The 20449-nt window shown below is 35.4% G+C and overlaps 1 protein-coding gene across 2 annotated transcripts in view; it reads right to left on the bottom strand.

Moving 5' to 3' along the window:
• Positions 1 to 834: 834 nt before the first annotated feature.
• LOC149804784 (tectonin beta-propeller repeat-containing protein 2-like) overlaps positions 835 to 20449 on the bottom strand; it is a 75431-nt gene continuing 55816 nt past the window's right edge. For both annotated transcript variants that reach the window (XM_089944563.1, XM_089944570.1), the window contains exons 15-17: positions 20023 to 20113; positions 18687 to 18836; positions 835 to 14602 (exon numbers count right to left, since the gene is read on the bottom strand). In XM_089944563.1, coding sequence (XP_089800689.1) covers positions 14442 to 14602; positions 18687 to 18836; positions 20023 to 20113 — 402 coding nt within the window. In that variant the 3' untranslated portion in view covers positions 835 to 14441. The remainder of the gene's footprint in view (positions 14603 to 18686; positions 18837 to 20022; positions 20114 to 20449) is intronic.

Here is a 20449-nt window from a genome sequence, read left to right as displayed (position 1 = left end):
ACAAAAATCTTGTCCTACTTCTTACCCATCCCAATTTGTGTCACTGTAGGACACTATAGCATTCTTTATTAACATGCTTTTTAACATGCAGATATTGTGGGGGCTATTTTTATTTCCTGAAGTAAAAGAGTACTTCCTTATTGGACTATCTTCATCTTGTTGAAGATAGCTACATCATAATAGCAGATTGATGTACCAGGCATGTACAATGTAAATAGCATGACAGTATCGGACTTTATAATCTTTCAAACCATTATGCAAGGCTGAATTATGTAATAACTGTACAATATCCTACCCTTCTCTCACAATGTAATGATAAAATGTAGTTTATTTAACAAAAGTCAACTTTTACAAATGATATAATTTCTACTTCCTGTGCATAGATAGTGGGAGGAGAAGATCAATGGGAATATAGAAAGCAACAGGTTTCAAGCAAAATGTTTGCCCTAAAAGGAAAGTAATAATAATTTGCATCAAAATGAATTGATCTTATTTCTGCCATGGATGTCCTTCTTCACTCAGTCATGGATTTTCAATGAAAAGAGGCTGAGAATTTTATTGGAAGACATTCGAGTTTAGAGGTATGTAGATGTTCCCCATACAAAAATAGCCTGGAAAGCTAACTTTTTATACTGTTTGTGTGGAAAACTAGCTTTATACTGTTGTTATGGTGTGTGGACAGCCAACCCAATGCTGATGGTAGATCCTAATTAACAGGTTTATTTCAAGTTTTCAACAATTAAATTAGTAAATTACTATCACTTAAAAAGTGCTGTCATTACAACCTCTGTGTATTTCTTGCTTTTTTAAACCAAATAATTAGCAAAATATAACTGCAAAATATTTTTTTTATTGTTATCTTCATGATCAAAGCTACAGAAAATATGTGTACTGGATTTTATTTAAGATTTTTGAGTACCTAGAGTATTAACAATAACAGATGAAAAATATGGACTAGTATATCACGCATGAACATAATGCACAAGCAATTCATTCATAACATAATGGACCAGTAATTCATTCATAACATAATGGACCAGTAATTCATTAATAAACACAATGGACCAGTAATTCATGCATAAACATAATAGACCAGTAATTCATGCATAAACATAATGGACCAGTAATTCATTCATAAACATAATGGACCAGTAATTCATGCATAAACATAATGGACCAGTAATTCATTCATAACATAATGGACCAGTAATTCATTCATAAACACAATGGACCAGTAATTCATGCATAAACATAATAGACCAGTAATTCATGCATAAACATAATGGACCAGTAATTCATTCATAAACACAATGGACCAGTAATTCATTCATAACATAATGGACCAGTAATTCATTCATAAACACAATGGACCAGTAATTCATGCATAAACATAATGGACCAGTAATTCATTCATAAACACAATGGACCAGTAGTAATTCATTCATAAACATAATGGACCAGTAATTCATTCATAAACATAATGGACCAGTAATTCATGCATAAACATAATGGACCAGTAATTCATTCATAAACATAATGGACCAGTAATTCATTAATAAACATAATGGACCAGTAATTCATTCTTAAACATAATGGACCAGTAATTCATGCATAAACATAATAGACCAGTAATTCATGCATAAATATAATGGACCAGTAATTTATGCATAAACATAATGGACCAGTAATTCATGCATAAACATAATGGACCAGTAATTCATTCATAAACATAATAGACCAGTAATTCATGCATAAACATAATGGACCAGTAATTTATGCATAAACATAATGGACCAGTAATTTATGCATAAACATAATAGTCCAGTAATTCATGCATAAACATAATAGACCAGTAATTTATGCATAAACATAACGGACCAGTAATTCATGCATAAACATAATGGACCAGTAATTCATGCATAAACATAATGGACCAGTAATTCATGCACAAACATAATGGACCAGTAATTCATTCATAAACATAATGGACCAGTAATTTATGCATAAACATAATAGACCAGTAATTTATGCATAAACATAACGGACCAGTAATTCATGCATAAACATAATGGACCAGTAATTCATTCATAACATAATGGACCAGTAATTCATGCATAAACATAATGGACCAGTAATTCATGCATAAACATAATGGACCAGTAATTCATTCATAAACATAATGGACCAGTAATTTATGCATAAACATAATAGACCAGTAATTTATGCATAAACATAACGGACCAGTAATTCATGCATAAACATAATGGACCAGTAATTCATGCATAAACATAATAGGTATTATGATCACAGCATATATAAATACAATGATCCAGAATGATTACTTCATGAAAGTCATTTACAATATGTGACAATACAATTAAAAATTTCTTTCGCTCTATATCAGCAGAAAACAACTATTTAAATACATATATACCATAATTTTATGTTTGGCCAAACTACCATACTTTCATGGTAGAATCAGCAAAATGAGCTTTCATTCTAGGAATGATGTATGTGCTGCATGGCTCATTTTTTTCTCAAAAAATTCCCTTGCATGTGCCCACACAAAAAAATCTGTCCTGGCAAGACCTCTCTTTCATTCACTAGTGCAGCTGCAGTGTCACTGATATAGCATTAGCATATAATTTGCAGTAATTTGTCCTGGTAATTATTTTAGCAATCAGTGACATTAATTCTTTTAAATGTGGTATTTAATGTGCCAAACACATGGGTTGGTTCCATAGCTCATACTTAAATGTCTTTGACCACATAACACATGGCCTGGTTCCATAGCTCATAATTAGATGTCTCTGACCACATAACACATGGGCTGGTTCCATAGCTCATAATTAGATTGTCTTTGACCACATAACTAAAGAGTGACTCAAATGTCCAAAGTATTATCTTGTCACTCAAGACTTAATATTCTGTATGAGCTGGATAGTAATATCTCATTTTTATTTAGGTTATGCATGAATATTCATTAATACATTTTCAGTAAGCATATTATTGCAGGAAGGATGTGTTGAAATACGCAATAGGCATATTGCAAAAAGGATGTGTGTGGAAGTATGCGATAGGATATTAATACAGAAAGGATGTGTATGAGTATTTTATTTGTAAGTAAGCAATAAGCATACTGAGTGAAATGGCATGGATATTTCATATGTAAGCATGCAATAAGCAAGTTATGAATTGAAGGTCATGTGCAGATATTCATTTGTAAGTATACAGAATGAATATTACTGAGTAAAGGTGATGTGTGGATATTGCATTTGTAAGTATACTCTAAGCATATTACTGAGTGACAACACTCTTTTCTAGTAACAAAGTTTTAATGTTATTATATCAATCACATCTATCATTATGATTAATTTTGAATAATATATCGATCACATCTATCATCATTATCAGTTTAGGATACTATACCAATCACATCTATCATTATGATCAGTTTAGGGTACTTTACCAATCACATCTATCCTTATGATCAGTTTAGGATACTATAACACTCACATCTATCATTATGATCAGTTTAGGATACTATACCAATCATATCTTCCATTATGATCAGTTTAGGATACTTTACCAATCACATCTATCATTATGATCAGTTTAGGATACTTTACCAATCACATCTTTCATTATGATCAGTTTAGGATACTATACCAATCACATCTATCATTATGATCAGTTTAGGATACTTTACCAATGACATCTATCATTATGATCAGTTTAGGATAATATATCAATCACATCTATCATTATGATCAGTTTAGGATACTATATCAATCACATCTATCATGATCAGTTTAGGATACTTTACCAATCACATCTATCATTATGATCAGTTTAGGATACTATATCAATCACATCTATCATTATGATCAGTTTAGGATACTATATCAATCACATCTATCATTATGATCAGTTTAGGACACTATATCAATCACATCTATCATTATGATCAGTTTAGGATACTATACCAATCACATCTATCATTATGATCAGTTTAGGATACTATACCAATCACATCTATCATTGTGATCAGTTTAGAATACTATATAAATCACATCTCTCATCAATTTGGGATACTCAGCAAAACAAAAGTGGAATTGATTGTATATTTACATTTGCAGTTTCAAATAATAAAAAAACATGAAAATTCATTCTAAATGTATCTCAGCTATTTGTGAATGATATAATGTGCCTTCACAGCTGACATGTGATAAACTTGACTGCTGATTTCAGATGCTGAAACCCAAATATCTGTTAAAATAGCAGATTATATGCAAAAAAAGACATTAATCCACATACTTACCTCAGTTAATGCTTTTAAATCAAGATTAAAAGAATTCTGATTGACTAGATCCTCTAAATTTTGTTTGCTTTCAATTTTGTCTTATGAAACTAGACAAGAAAATCAATCGAAAAAGGGCCAATGGAAATGTAATGTTTATACAGACATTGTCCCTATCTGGTACTCGTATGTTTCTGAACTCTATGAATATTATGTTAATTTGTTAAGTGTTATTTATCGATTATGTATGTTACATAGCGCTATCAAAACTAGTTCCAAAATTTAAATATTTTTTCTTTAAATGTATATTATAAAAGCAGAATCAGTATAGTACATTGACCCTTAAAACTGTATCAACTACTGTATGTAACATGGAGTCATGCTTGATGCTTTTCATCTTGTGATATTTACTGTTATCACAAACACACAAGGTTATATTGCTTTCATGATATGCTTATAACCCATTTTTATTATATAACTATAAATGATGCACAACTCAAATTAGTCATTTTCTGATGATATGACATAGACATCTGCATGACCTCCCAGAGATTTTCTTATTTCATATCACTGCAATTTGAAAAACTGGAACTACTTTATTCTCTGACATCACAAGAATGTACACTACCTGCTCACCCCCTTTTCTCAAGAAATGTAAACCATTAGTTAAACAGAACTGAAATGTATGTATTTGTATATTAATTATGCTTAGTTTGAAATTCACATAGCAACAAAAGTCCAATAAATAATGTTTCTGGCAATAATAAAAAGTGTACAAACTATTACCAATCATCAAAGAGACTGCATACCATCTTTGAGCTCCACATGGTCCACGCCCTAAGTTCTAGAATGAATATTGTTACCTGCTACTGCCATTTGCAGACAATGAAACTAAGAATAGATACCTTTCTGTAGCATAATAGGGTATGGCTCCTTAGCTTAAGACTTTATAACAAGACCTTCATCAGAAGAATGACTTCTAATTATCAGGGACTTCTTTAAATCTGGATTTGTTTAATTCAACACATTTTAGGATTATTTTCCTGACAAACATTTGTGTGTACCAGCAGAATCGACTGACACAATGTTGATTCAGTGGTTTTGTCTAAAAATCTGTGAATGATAAGCTTCAATAATTTGCAGTTAGTTAGTTTATATATCAAATGTTTCATTAGTAATTATGCTTCACAAGCAATAGTTTTTGCATGGTACAGTCATGGTGTTCACTGGGATTAGGCATGCATGGATATAATCAAATATAATTTCATGAGGATTTCAATTGTTGACAACGGTCTTACTTGAATGAAAAATCATTTGATAATTATTGAATCTACGATGATGCCATATTTTTTAAGGAATGTTTTCTTGTGTTATAACACATGGATAAAATATATTTAAAACTTCCAAAATGCCAAAGTCTGACAGGACCATCCAGCAGATGACCAAAATGACCAGTTGCTAAATCAGCTGCTGGACATTTCACACAAGATGGCCATAACTTATCCAGGCCATTAGTAATCATGTTTTTCTTATTATTGATAGTTACACACAGTGATTAAGAAGGAAAAAAAGGGACATAAACACTTGTGCCAAATTGTATACCTATGACTGACTCAAACTCTTTAACAGAACAAAGTTACATCAGCTCTCACACCAATATGTGTTTATATGACAATGGGTCAGCTTATAAAATATCGAGTGGGGGCCCCGAGTGGCCGAGTGGTCTAAAGCGCTCTTTGTTATGGATCACTGCCATTTCACCTCTGTCTGCAGCAGTTCGAGTCTAAGATTCAGCCAATGTGGGCATGTGAGAAAGCCTGCCAGTAGCTTCTCGTGGGTCGGTGGTTCTTTCCGGGGTTTTCCGGGTTCTTCCTCCACCATTAATACTGGCCGCCATGTATAGCCTATCGTGCTGAAAAATGGCGTTAAACCCCACAACAACAACAACAACAACATAAAATATCGAATTTGTAGCCTAGGCACTAATTATGCAAGAATAGCAACAAAAGTAACCTTAATTATCATTACTATCAACTATGTTGAGAGGAGCTAGTTTTCAGTTGTGTTGAACTAAAAGTGTGCTAAATATGTATGTAAGAGGCCTCATATCTGCTGATAAAATAATTTTTTTTAAATTCAGTCATCACAACAGCAGAAAATATTCTTGTAGTTGCCCCTGGAAAGTTGCCACAAACACAATATCCAACTTGAGTAAAACAAAATGATACAATATGGAATATTTCATGGAAATCACATTATACAATTTGTAAATCCCTGCATTAGAGCAAGAAACTTCACCAAGTTTCATTATTTGGCCAAAATAAGATAGTAGACTCATCTCATCACCATAACACCAATAATTAAAGCGACACAGTTTTCATTTATTTATAGACTCAGCTGAAGGATATGTGGACACTTATTTTATCCATCTACTTCACAATACTATCTAATCACCTTGAAATTGGCAACATTCATTACAATATATGCCAATCTAACTTCTGAGATTTAGAACACTTATTTTTATCCATTTAACTGTTTATCAAGCAGAATGTATTATTCTCATGTAATTATCATGTAAGCAACCAATCATAAACACTGCTTGTGGGTGCTATATTTTAGGTACATTGATCATGCTTTGAACTAACTCCTGCTGTTGGTTAACCATTAGAGACAAGTGCCTTTTACTTTAAAACACACCTGTCAATGAAATCGCTGATTATATTATTAACAATTAACACCTACTCAGCTTAATACTGCCAACATGCATCAAAATAATCTTTGACAAGCTGGCTGTTTAGAGTTGGCAAGTTCACAATCTGTCCAAAACAAGGACCAGTAAGTCAAATAATCCCAGATATGTTTAAATAAAAAGGAATAAAATGCAACTGATAAGTGAAATTATAAATATTCCTTGTTTGTCAAAACTTGCTTTAAATAGTAAATATTGATATGAGAAAATGCAATACCAGCCTGGACATTGACTACAAACTGGAACAGCTATAGACAAAAGAAAATGGCCAGTTATGTTATACGAGAATGAGGTACATATCAATGCTAAATGAAGATGCTGATATATGTACTGTGGCAAGATTGTAGGGTATAATATTTGCAGAACATAAACTTGCTTGATCCAAATTTAACCTTATCCTGGAAGTAGCAAGCAGTTTTGTAGACCCCAATATTAAATCATCACTGGCTCTAAAAATAACATCACTGGTCTTAGTTTGTTTGGAGGATCACAACAAAACACTGATTTCACTACTGACAGCTTATATATGACTGTAAAATAAAGAACTGAATCATTCTGTGAACTTGTACAATTAAATTTAGAAACAGCTGGTCACACTTCAGACAATATCTGGATTAACCACCTGCTCAACTCAGTTACTTAAAAATATGATCATCTTCTGTTAGAGGCCTGTAGTAAATGAAGATTATGTGGATATTGTTATTAACATGCCATTCAAAACATCAATGGCCTTTTCAGATTAGTTTTTAAATACTGAATGACCCCTGACCCTAATGAATGGGGATGTAGTTTGTGTCTCTCCTTAAAGATTACATTGTTTCATCACGGAACGTTTAATTCACAAGCAAACAAATGAAGATATTTACTAAACTATACAGGTATGGCACAAATGGCAACTCCTATTTTTGCTGTGACAATGACAATGACTGCTTTGCCCAACATTTAGTAAGTGAATTGCTTCGATCATCTTCCCTAATGATAACAAAGAAATTTTATTACTTCTGCTACCTCTGGCTTTAAAAGTCTCCTGGTCCACAAGTTGAATTCCACTGGATGGCACTCCATTTATCACACATATCCAGTTTAACTTGATCACCATCTGAGATTGAATGCTTGCATTGCATGGAGGGGTGGGAGGTATTCATAGTGATGTGATAGAGTAAGTATTTACAGAGAAATATAATTTACTATAAAATTTTATTTCTCTGTCAGATACAATTCCCAATCACATTAATTTTAAGAGAATAGGAGGAAATGCTGAGCATCCAACCTCTACCTAAAAGTACCCTGTTCAAACAAGAGAACTCTATTTGTAACAGTAAACCTCTCTCAACTATAGCTGACACAACTAGATATAAATATATGTACATGTACATGGAAATATCCAATAGGTTTCAGCACCTGAAATTTACGAGGCTTGTTGCTTTTCACTCTTTTCCGTTACTTATTTTAAGAGCATAGACTTATAACATTACCAAGTGCTTTTGTAGGATGTCACATAGGTACATTGATATCATGGAATAGGTGGTTGTCTGGAAGAGGGTAATACAAAAATTCCAGTGTTCAGGTAAAAGCTGAAGTGCTATAGTTGAAGCTAAAGAGCATGATGTGAAATTTATACACTACTTACCAGTAGGCAAAATACAGGTATCTTCTTGATGTTACATTGATAGAAATGTGAAAGTATGCATCAGACAGGTGCATGTTTATTGTGTATTCATTGGGTCGCACAAACTGATAGACCTTAATATTTGAATTCCAGGGCTTTTATGAACACAAGTTTGCTTAAATTAAAACCATAGTTAGGTGAAACATCCTGCCGATTTTAATGATAAAAGTCAGAGGATGCCAGTTTTCAGACGATCTCCACTTCTCTTTTTTCTAGTAATGCCTTATTTCCTTTTGCAATATGTCTGCCTTCCTAGGGCAGTTGGAGTTTCCAGCATGAATGGAACTAATGAGAGATTAGTGGCTGAGCGACATGCAGAACTCCTCCAAAACCAGCCACTTGTTGCAAGGGAATAAACTGATCCATGAAGTGTGGAACAGAAACACACTCAGTAGAGGAGGCAAGTCATTGACTGGCACTGAGAGACCTTTAGGATGAGAAAAACTGTTTTCTATCAGTTGACCTCTGTAATATTGCTGTGTCTAATTATCGTCTCTATCATATCTCAGACGCTTGTTCTATCTCTGCTTTTGATGAGGGCAAGCCAGGATCAGATTTATGTGCTAAACTTAAGAAGCAACTCCTGTGCTGTTTCTTTTCATATTTGCTCTATACGTCCCCCAAACATGAGTGGAGACCCAAAAGGAAGGGAGAGTAAAATCACTATGTGGTGTGGTTTGAGTGACGCAGAGTGCTATATAGCTTCTCTTCATATTAGATCCAAGTTACAGGAGGCTGTGTGATGAGTCACCCAAGTAGTAACTCTGAAGATACGACCTGTTGCATCCCATTCGTGGTCATTTCGAGCCTTCTCCACCAACTGTTACACTGCATGTGAGGCTAAATCCAAGAGAGAAGATAAAGAAACTACATTTCATACAAGTAATGAAATGACATTAAAAACTTGTCTTGTCCAACATGTAATACAGAGGAGAAGCCATACTGATAGCCCTGAAATCTTTGTCAAGGCCAGGAAAATCCATATGATATTTGCCTGGAAGCCGACATGCTGAAAAAAGAACTTTTCATTACTGGGATGGCTGATTTTGTCTTATAAGTAACTGGATAATTCCACAATCTTCAAATACTGGAGTAAAACTCATCAAATGAAGCCTTGATTTTGAATGCTGTACTTGTAACTGGCAGTGGAAGACATTCCGTAGAGGGTAGAATTAGAAATAATTCCTCTTTTGAAGCTTTAAAACTGAATTCAGTCCATCCATTCCATTATGGGATCAGAATTATAAGGAGACTAAGTTGGAATGGTCATTGACTTGAGGGTCCTCATTCTAATGTGTGTATGTTCCAGGGTATGTCATACCCTAAAGCAAAGATGATGCCATTTTGTCAGGTGGGAAGGCCGCAAAAGGCTGTCATGAAACAGCCAGGACCACTTGTGTACGAAGGTGATGGTCCAACAGGCTGACTGGGTCAAAAAGGACAGATGGTTGGGTACAGCCAGCCAACTTGGCTGGGTAGACCGCTCCACTAGTAAGCATTGCACCAGTATTACTGATGTTGCTGGGTCAGTTGGTTGGCTAGCCTGCTGACTGTCTGGTCTGGGCAGCGAAGTCTGCATAATGGATCAGCAAAGCCATTTGTGGTCCTAACAGCAGACGGCAGGACGGATGAGAACCCTCGATTTTCAAAATCACTAGCCACAGTCTATCAAGCCTTCCATTACAACAACCTGGATGCAATGTTTGTTGCGTGTCATGTGCCAGGGCACTCTGCCTACAACACCATTGAACGATGCATGGCTCCTCTGTAATGTAACCTATCAGGATTGATCCTGCCTCACAATCATTATGGATCTCATTTAGACAGCAATGTGATGTAGAGTTGGAAAGGGCCAATTTCCAGAAGGCCGGTGAAGTGCTGGCAGAAGTCTGGAGCTCAATGGTTATGGATGGATTTGATGTGGTAGCATCTTTTGTATCATGTGATGCACGAAAACTGGGCATCAGTCCACCATCAGATGAGTGGTCAAGTCAGCACATTCAACAGTCGCAGTATTGCTTGCAGATTGTGAAGTGCAACAGTGAATCACGCTGAGGTCAGCGTCACACTAACTACAATGATATATTTCTTGGACGATTTTTACCTCCACCTGTTCTACACTACAGCACAAATAAAGGGATTACCTATACATCAGTTGGCAGCAACAGTGGAATGTTTGGATCACTTTATCAACAACTGGCTCTTTTACATCTGCAGCCTTCACATGACTTCCTGAGGATGCCATTTTATTTCTACTGTCCGTCAGTGACTGCTGATCTTGAGAAGGGCATTTGTAATCAGTGTGGCCTGTACTTTCCATCTCAGGCTGCAAAACACAATCATGCTCATATTTACATGCATGCAGCAGTGAGCACACAAGCTGAAGTGGCAGACATCAGCGCTGTGGAGCCTGAGTCTGTTAGCACTATTCTGTCAACTGTATCATCAACTTCCGCAACTGAAAGCAATGATGATGGTATGCCCGATGTTCACAACTCATTTGACTGGCTACAGTCTGCATTTGTTGAAGTGGAGTAAGACACTGACAGTCTATCAACTGTAGCTTTCTGTGAGATGATAACTTTAGTTCTCTGTCCTTAATAAAACTTTTTTAAAGAAAGAACTTTCTGTTTATCATTTTTTCTTTGTTTTGAGCTACAAGTTGTGATGAGATCAACGAGTATTGTATTTTGCAAGAACCTTCTATTACACTGCCAGACCACAGAGCTGTGTATAATGCTAGATCAGGATGTCCGCAGCTGGGGGGGGGGGGGTAAGCCACATGCGGACAAATGCGGAAAAGGGGAGGGGGGTAGAAAAACAGGTATTATCTGCAAATGTCCTTATTGGAGAACCCCAAATGTTTTCACACCAATTCACATATTATGCCTTGACTTGAACAATGCCTTTCTCATGAAGCAATAGTTTAGTTTGTATACACAGGGTGGTCACCATACCACTGACTGCTTAAAGCCCTGAGAATCAATAATTTGGATAGAAATCATCTGGCTGCCAACAGTGGAAAGCAGGTGACCATTATATATGATTTTTATATTGGAAATATGCTGGGGGGTTGGAGGATTAGAATAGCCATTGATACCAGGTAATCATCGTATAAAAGTGACCATTCTGTGACAGGTGTGTGTGAGAAAAATTTGTGAAGATGTCGTACAAAAAATGCCAAAGAACCATTTCTCACTTAAGCCATAGCTCACTGGTCAAGGAGATTGTGACCAAATGATTGCAATTTTGATTCCCATTTTATATTGTCCCACCCAGACTGCCTACTGTGGTGTGTCCCTCGGAAAAATACTTTAATCTACCAAACTCTACAAGATGTAAGCTTTCTGTGTGGCAATACCATAAAATACAGACAAGCCAACCCTGACGAGTCCATCTCAGTAAGGCAGTTGATTATTTTTTTGTAAGACTGACCATTTTTCAGTAAGGTGTAACAAAAAATCATTAACTGCTAATGTAAAGCTGGAAAACATAATTAAAAGTTTGACACATCGATGATAAACATTATGTACAAAGGAAAACTTTGTAAAGTATGCGTAGTCTTTAACTACCACGATTACAGTTGCACAAACTCTAGTTCCAAACCCTATGCAGCTCAATGGCTTGTTGCTATCTCTCAACTTGACATAATTCTTGGAAATTCTTATCCATTTCACATGACGATGGCAATCATATCTCCCACCACGAGACATACTCAAATTTGCATGTGATGTCCAATAAACGTAATTGTGTCCTTTCCGGCTTTTATTCACAAGAATCTGAATACTCATTTTTATTTTTCTGTGTTGATTATTAACACTTTTCTAGAAGCTATTTTCCCTTTCGTCTTAAACATGCATCTCTTTCTGGACACCATTTTTAAAAATTTTACAATCAACAGTTTTGATCATGCAAACACTTCGAATGAACAAATAGGTGCGTTTAAAACGTCAGGGGTGCTGCTGTAAAGTTAGTCTGGTTCCCTAATTTCAATAATTCTAAGATGAAACCCGGATCCCCAAAAACAACAAATGAACCAATTATCCAGATTTTTTGGCAACGATCATTTTTCCATAGCCTTTGCTAGTATGCTGTAAGTCCGTATTTTAAGGGTAATATTCGTAAGACTTACAGCAAAATCGTAAGAGTTGGCAGGTCTGCAAAACACCAAGCCAAACTTACATCAGAAAGTTTTGCACCTTGAGTAACCTTGCTCTTTTTTCATAAAGTATAAAGGTCATGGCGGCTAAATTCAATTTAATTATACCTGATTGATGAAGTCCAAACAAATGTTTGGCATGTAAAAAATAACTATCAAATAAATTTCTGTAGATGCAAACTAAAATCAATTCTTATCACAGACAAAGCATGATATAATACATGGCAATCAAGACACAACTAATAACTTACGACTTACGGTGTAAATAGTTTAAGTAGACTTAACAAAATACTTGTGGATCATCACACAATATATGACAACACTAAAACAGGTAAGTAAAAAATTTGCATTCTATTATTTACCCCCCCCCCCCCCGAACTGGACAAAATAAATATAGGTCTTATTGTACTGTGCTTTCAGATTCTCTGACATATACTGATGGGTTTACTGTTGCAAATTTATTTGTAACTGACATATACTGATGGGTTTGCTGTGGCAAATTTAGTTGTAACTGATTATACTTGAGTCGAGCTTATAGGATGTACAATTTGTTACTGAAGAACCACTAATATGTAAGTAAATCTACTAGTATACAACAGTTATTTCTGTTCTAATTCACTCTGGAAAGCTAAGTCCTTTTTTGTGACTAAAAAATACAGTTTCTGTTGGTGCTCAAATTTGAAAATATGTCAAGAGTTTCCATTGTTTCCATAACAGGAACATTGTTCAATGAATCTTTAATTTTGTGGTTTGTATTTAAACATAAAAGCCGTTACCCCATGAAGAATAAAGAATATTAATATTCCAAAACATTACATCACACATATAAAGAAATTTTAAATCATTTACCGTTGCTAAGACATATGCAATATTTCAGGAGTTTGCGGACAAAAGATACCATAACTAGCAAATATATGAAACACAATCTTTCAAAGAAAGGATATCTGCTGACATTTAGGCAAGCTACTTCACACACGTTACACAATATTTTTCAACGGTGAATACAGTTGCTTTTTTTCAATTTCTAATTTTTAAGATTTCTTAAGATACACAAAATACTTCATAGTCACTGCCTACAGATAGAATGATTACAAAACCTTTATGATTCCTAAAAAAATTTTGAATTACACAATATTAAACTGGCCAAACATAGGATACATTCTATAATCCACCTGTGCAGTTCACACAGGCAAAACACATACTGTCCCATATGAAGAATGAATAAAATCATATACATCATAGTTATCTGACAAATAACCCTTTTCTGTTGACTTTAAATGTACTGACATTCCCTGTTGACATTAACTGTACTAACCCAGCCTACTGACATTAAATGTACCAACACTGCCTGTTCTCATTAAATGCAGACACTGCTTATTGACATTAAATATACACTACCTGTTGACATTAAATATACCAACAGTGCCTGCTGACAATGAATGTACTGACAATGTCTGCTGTCATCACATGTACAGAAATTCAACTTATTTTGTCCATATTTTAAATTTTGTCTGTCTGGGAGTAGTTTTAAGCCAGATTTAACCATCTGGTTGCAGACAGTATATCAAATAAGTTCCCAGTCTCCTTCTTCACTGCCAACACTAAGGGTTCTTTTTTGGCAGATGGGGTCCTTACTAATGGGCTCCTTTTTTATAATGTACTTTGTCTGACGATGGATGACCTGACCATCCCGATTTATGCCCCACAGTTCATCTGATGGAGAGGCTGAAATCAGAAATGACAAATAAAAATAAATCACTGCACATAATGAATCAGAGCTTCCTTACAGTGTGATTACATGATGGGGTTACTGTTGAGTCATCCATGGTCTGATTTTCATTCAGACTGCCTTGGCAGATGTTTGACATAAGTGTGGGTACATTCATCTACATATTTGTATTGCCATCCACACCCCTAGATTAATCTACTACTGATGCATTGCCATCCACACCACTTGATTAATATATTACTGTTGTATTGCCATCCACACCCCTAGATTAATCTATTACTGTTGTATTGCCATCCCATTACCTACTTTGTTTAAAATATATAGTGTAAAACTAATTAGGTATTTTTAGTTACATTTAAAGATGCTGACCTGATAAATTACTGAGTTACAGATTGGTAAAATTTGCGACACAGTGTGGAGCGAACAACATTGTCGTAGTGTTGACATGTGGCGCTTTCCATTATGAACGCTGCCCTCATAAAGGTCAGACACAAATTCAATTTCCTTACTCTACAGTATTGTTTACAACATAATTTTCTCCACTCTATGCAAGAGATAAGCCATGCATTTTTAAGATTGGTTGATTAGCATTTGTACTGGTTAAATTTGGTCTTGTACCCACTTTTCCATCCTTGCAGTATGAGGTACTGGTAGTAGTGGAAACACTGGATCAATTGTTGTAAAATTTCTCCAAGATGAACATTAAAAGTTGCATTTCCTCAGATTAAGCAGGTCCACATGTTACTTTGGACCAAAACTTACGCCCCACATAACAGGGTTATCGATTTAACAGGAGCCAAGATAAGTGGGGGAAAATTAGCATAACAAAGGATTTTTTTGGCACCAGATTAAAACGCTACACATAAATGGGTTCTCAAGATAACCGAGGTCGAGATAAGTGGGTTTGACTGTATTTAAACATGCAGTAAATAACATTGATTTGATTCCAGTCTATTTCAGATAAGGGAGGGACACGTAATAAGTAAAATCATTGCATCTCAATTATGTCCTTAACATCATAAGCATACAGCTTTAATTTTTATATAGCAAAAGTTAAAATAAAGTTAAATTGCCCATTTGAAGGATTCGTTGTTCAGTGATCTGAAATTTTCATTCTAATTCCATCATTCTATTTATTTCAACTGGTGTAACTTTGCTTTTAGTTATCAAGACAGGGTTGTTTTGTTTCTTTTACTATTTCACACCTGGCTGAGATCTTTCATGGCAAATCAATTGTGTGTGTGTGATTTTGATTTTTAATGCAGCTTTAACAATTTTTCAATCATATCGCTAGGAGGTCTGCATTGTGACACTTTATAGTGATGTCTAGCAATGGGGCATCATGCCGCAGACATGTAGCGTAATGTCCCACCCAATCACATTACCCTGACACCAGGCCATCCAGTCCTAACACTAACCTCTTAATTCTGAGTGCCAAGCGAAGCAGCTGTTAGTACCATTTTTGTAAGTCTTTGGTATGACTCGGCCAGGGATCAAACCCACAACCTCATGCATCCAAGGTGGACGCTCTAACCACCAGGCCACCGGAGCGGTAGGCAAATCAATTGCAAAATTGAGTAGATCATTGACCAGTGACTTATCCCATCAGAATCATCTTGCATGTCTGACCCCTCCATTTCTGTTATTATGAATGGTACCAAGACCATGGGTGTGTAGGCAAAGACACACAGCCCCTCCCAGATCATTTCCAGTGCATCCACAGCCCAAGATTCTGAGTCAGGAACATGAGAGCTTGTGATTCCACCTTGTCACCAAAAGATTGACCATTGGATGCCCTGAACATATGCAGATCTAATGAAAGAGTGAATGATGGTGTTACCATTCCTTATGAATTACTTGATCTTTCTTGGTAGTGTTGTTCAGGATGTTGAGTCTGCCAGGGTTGTGCCCGATTTGTACATGGATATGGAGTTAGTCTTTGAGGCTGTTAAGTCACCAACAAAGACTTATCTGATATAATCAGGACGTTTTCCCTGAAAATTGGTTCTTCCAAAACTGAAACCTGTTGATGACAGCCTTCATTTCAAGAAGGATGGTGTGGAGGGGCATTCCCCTGGCTTCCACGTGTCACTGACCATATCGAATCATTGCAGCAGGTATGATTCCAACCTATGTACTGGCACCTATACATACAGTCACTTTGATTAATACTTCTCTAGAGAAATTCTTACTGTGAGCCAACCAGGGTTGCACCACTAACCCAAGACCGTTCATACCATGTTCAAGATCCTGGCCTTTTGCTGTGTTGTTGGTCATTTGTTTGAGCGGACTGGAAAATGGGTGCCCTGGAACCTGTAAGGGGTACATTAAAAGACGATCCTGCGAGATTATGTCTGCTGCCATAATGAATAATCTCAGCAGCTACAAGAACTCTCTTGCTGAAATCCAAGTCTTGTTGGAACAAAGTTGGTGAGTCAGATGATACATACTATATGAATACAAGGGAGATGTACCATATAGAGATTGATCATAAACTCCATACTCAGGTTGACAAAGAACTGCGATGGATGAAAGTTGGACTTTTCCCAGTTTTGACAGAAATATAATTTGATCTTAAAAGGATCGGAGATTGTTTCCACCCTTAAGAAGAATAGAACTTACCATCTGTTCCTCTAGGATCTCATCCAAGTAAACTGCTGTTACTTAAAGATGAAGTCAACCAGTACAGGGTGACAACACAATCCATGATTTTGGTAAAGACCTCGGGACTGACGTTTAGACCAAATGGAAGAACATAAAAGTGGTAAAGCTCATCGCAATCAGCAAAACAAAGAAATTTTCATGACAGCAGGTGGATATGGATGTGAAATATGCATCAGTTAGACTGAGACCAATGGTGTACTCATCCCATCTAATGGAGGGTTATACTGACTTCATCAACTCTAGCTTAAACTCCAGTGAAAGAATGTATCAACTGGATATTTGGAATATAAGAACAGGATAAATTAGCAAAATTTAAAAATAAAGTTGTCATCTCTATCTTTCCTTTGCCTTTGGTGAATTTCTGCAAAACCATAGCCAGTAGACTCAAGGACCATTTGGCACACGCACTACATGGTACTGACAAAACACAATTTTTATGCAAAATGCACAACTGCATGTCTTTTGAACTAGCTGCATTTATTACACTTCACTGACATGTTTCACAGAAACGACAAATAAAACAAAACAAGATATGTATAAATTAACAATGCTGTGTAAATAACTTGCTAGAAGAAACACCTTTTACCAACAAAGTGAGCAAACAATAAGCAGTTTAAACAAAATCATGAATTACAACTTGACAGTGTTTTACCTTGTGGTCTAAATAGATGAAGTCCTGAGAAAATAATTCATGAAAATATTGGAAATAATGTTTAAAAAATAATGTATACCCCCTGTACAGGACTGATTAATACACAATATAAATGCAAATTTCTAGATGAATGCTTAAAATTTCACATCTTTGTTGGCATGGATTGAATGGAGGTTATCATAAGATGCTGACTGTATGACAGCAGCAGAGTTTAAAAACTTGCAACAACTAATGGCAACTAGGGGAGCTAATGGGCATGAGTGATTACCCTTTCTCTATATGATATATACAGCAAACATCTTTGTAGTAGGGCTGGTAAAGGCTGAAGCAGGCTTAAATTCCTAATGTTAATGTGACTGAGGAACATATTTGAAGAAATCAGATTTCTGGTACATTCAAAGTAACAAAGACAAACTTTACATCTAAAGCTGGAAACTGAATGACCTTGGGTTAGTATCTCCCACCCCCCTCAAAACAGCACATGTTCAATTATTTCCAATTTAAAATAACCTTCTTCATATAAGGGAATTCTAGACAATTTTCTAAAGAAACAGCTCAATTGTATTATGGCATATTTCTTTTACATAAAAGAGTGAAGAAACTGCTGCAACTTTGTGACAGAAGGCACATTAAGTAATCAATTACAATACATAAAGGCACATTAAGTAATCGATTACAATACATAAAGGCACATTAAGTAATCAATTACAATACATAAAGTACAACCGCTCAGAAATAATATAACGGAATTATTTATAACTTACCTGACACTTGCACAAAACTACCTGGAACTTTCTTCCAGTAGTCACCTGCATAGTTGTCCTGGGAGATGCCAAAGCGGCAAAGAAGCTCCCCAGATGGATTTAGGGCCCAAACATGCCTTTCAGAAATGGTCAACTGAACTGCCAGAGTACCTGAAGATACATCTAGAAATGTTTACATGTTTTCTTCACCCAACAAGCTATTAAAAATGTGAACTGTGTGAAACAGAATCAATATTATCTAAAAAAACTTCTAAGTTTGAGACAAAAGTCGAAATCATTATGAGAGCACTTTATGTCAAACCATTTTAACACAATTTGACTTCATTTATGGAATACTCTTAATATGTTGGTAAAAGGTAAGAAAAAATGTCACTGTCTCTTAATGCTTAAGAGGGAAATAAACCTGTATTTTTAACATGGATAACTATTGTTTCTAATATAAATTTTAGCATTTTAAATAAGTATCATGATTACCACTATTTCATTTTACTTCATGTTACTAGATTAGATTTACATGTTTTTTTGGTCTTATTTTGACATAAAACAAAATGCATAACAAACCTTTTCAAATGATCTGACCTTTACATGATTTGGATAAAAACTACATGCCAGAACATTAACTTCAAATAAATGAAACACGACCACCATGTATTCATTTAGTTTTGGCTGCTCTGATGGTCAAAGTGGTTAGAGTGTCTGCCTCGGAAACAAGAGCTTGCGGGTTGAACACTGTCTGAGTCATACCCATGACTTATAAAAATGGTACTTGCAACTGCCTCACTTGGCAATCAGCATTAAGAAGTTAGTGCAAGGACTGGTCGGCCTGGTGTCAAGATAATGTGACTGGGAGGGACATGATGCTACATGTCTGTGACATGAAGCCCCAGTGTTAGATATTAACTATAAATTGCTACAATGCAGACATCATAGTGATGTGAATAATTATTGTTAAAGATACGTTAAAAATCAAAATCACACACACACACACACAAAAATCATTTATTTTCATCGGCATCACATTTTCTAGCTTTGTTTATTTTTAAAAAACAGTGCTTTATTTATATTTCAACTGTTATACTTAAAAATGTGTTCTTTTTTGGGAGGAATGAGCCCTATTTTCTGGGAAATGGATCCAGTTTTGTGGGCAATGAGTTCTATTTTCTTAAAAGATGCTGATTTTTCATACGTCCTTAAATTCATGATTTGTCGCATATGAAAGTCCATGAAATCTTGTAACTATCCAATAAAAGTGAAGTCATAACAGGTATATAGGTCCAATGTTCTCCAAACAGGCAATCTGGTAGCCAACCAATTAAAGTGAATTCATACAACTTACCAGGTACATGGATCCATGTTCTCCCAACAGGCATCCTATCTGTCACACCACTTCTAACATAAACCTGCCGTCGATTGTCTATTGCCCATACCTGGTGTAAGAAAGTAGCACTCATATTATAAAATATCCATATGCACTTGTGTTTCTCTGTTAAACACAAACCATGGAAGTTGTATTATTAAAAGAATTTGATCGAACTTACTCTTTGAACTTATATTACTGAGATGTTGGATAAGTTCCCTTATTAATGATATGCCATGCTTGCCAGCACTCAAGATGTATTTCCAACTGAATTTTTATCAAACTTGGCCAATGAACTTATTTTGTCAAAATCTTAGACAAATTTTTTTTATAAGTGAAATCTGTACAAATTATTGTTTTGATTATGTGAGCAATATCAAGGCTACTTCTGCCCACTGTTGTCATA

This window comes from Sinohyriopsis cumingii, chromosome 2 (assembly GCF_028554795.1).
Source record: "Sinohyriopsis cumingii isolate HCF-2022 chromosome 2, ASM2855479v2, whole genome shotgun sequence".
NCBI lineage: Eukaryota > Metazoa > Mollusca > Bivalvia > Unionida > Unionidae > Sinohyriopsis > Sinohyriopsis cumingii.
The sequence above is the reverse complement of the archived record's forward strand: the minus strand, read 5'-3'. Positions and strand labels throughout refer to the sequence as shown.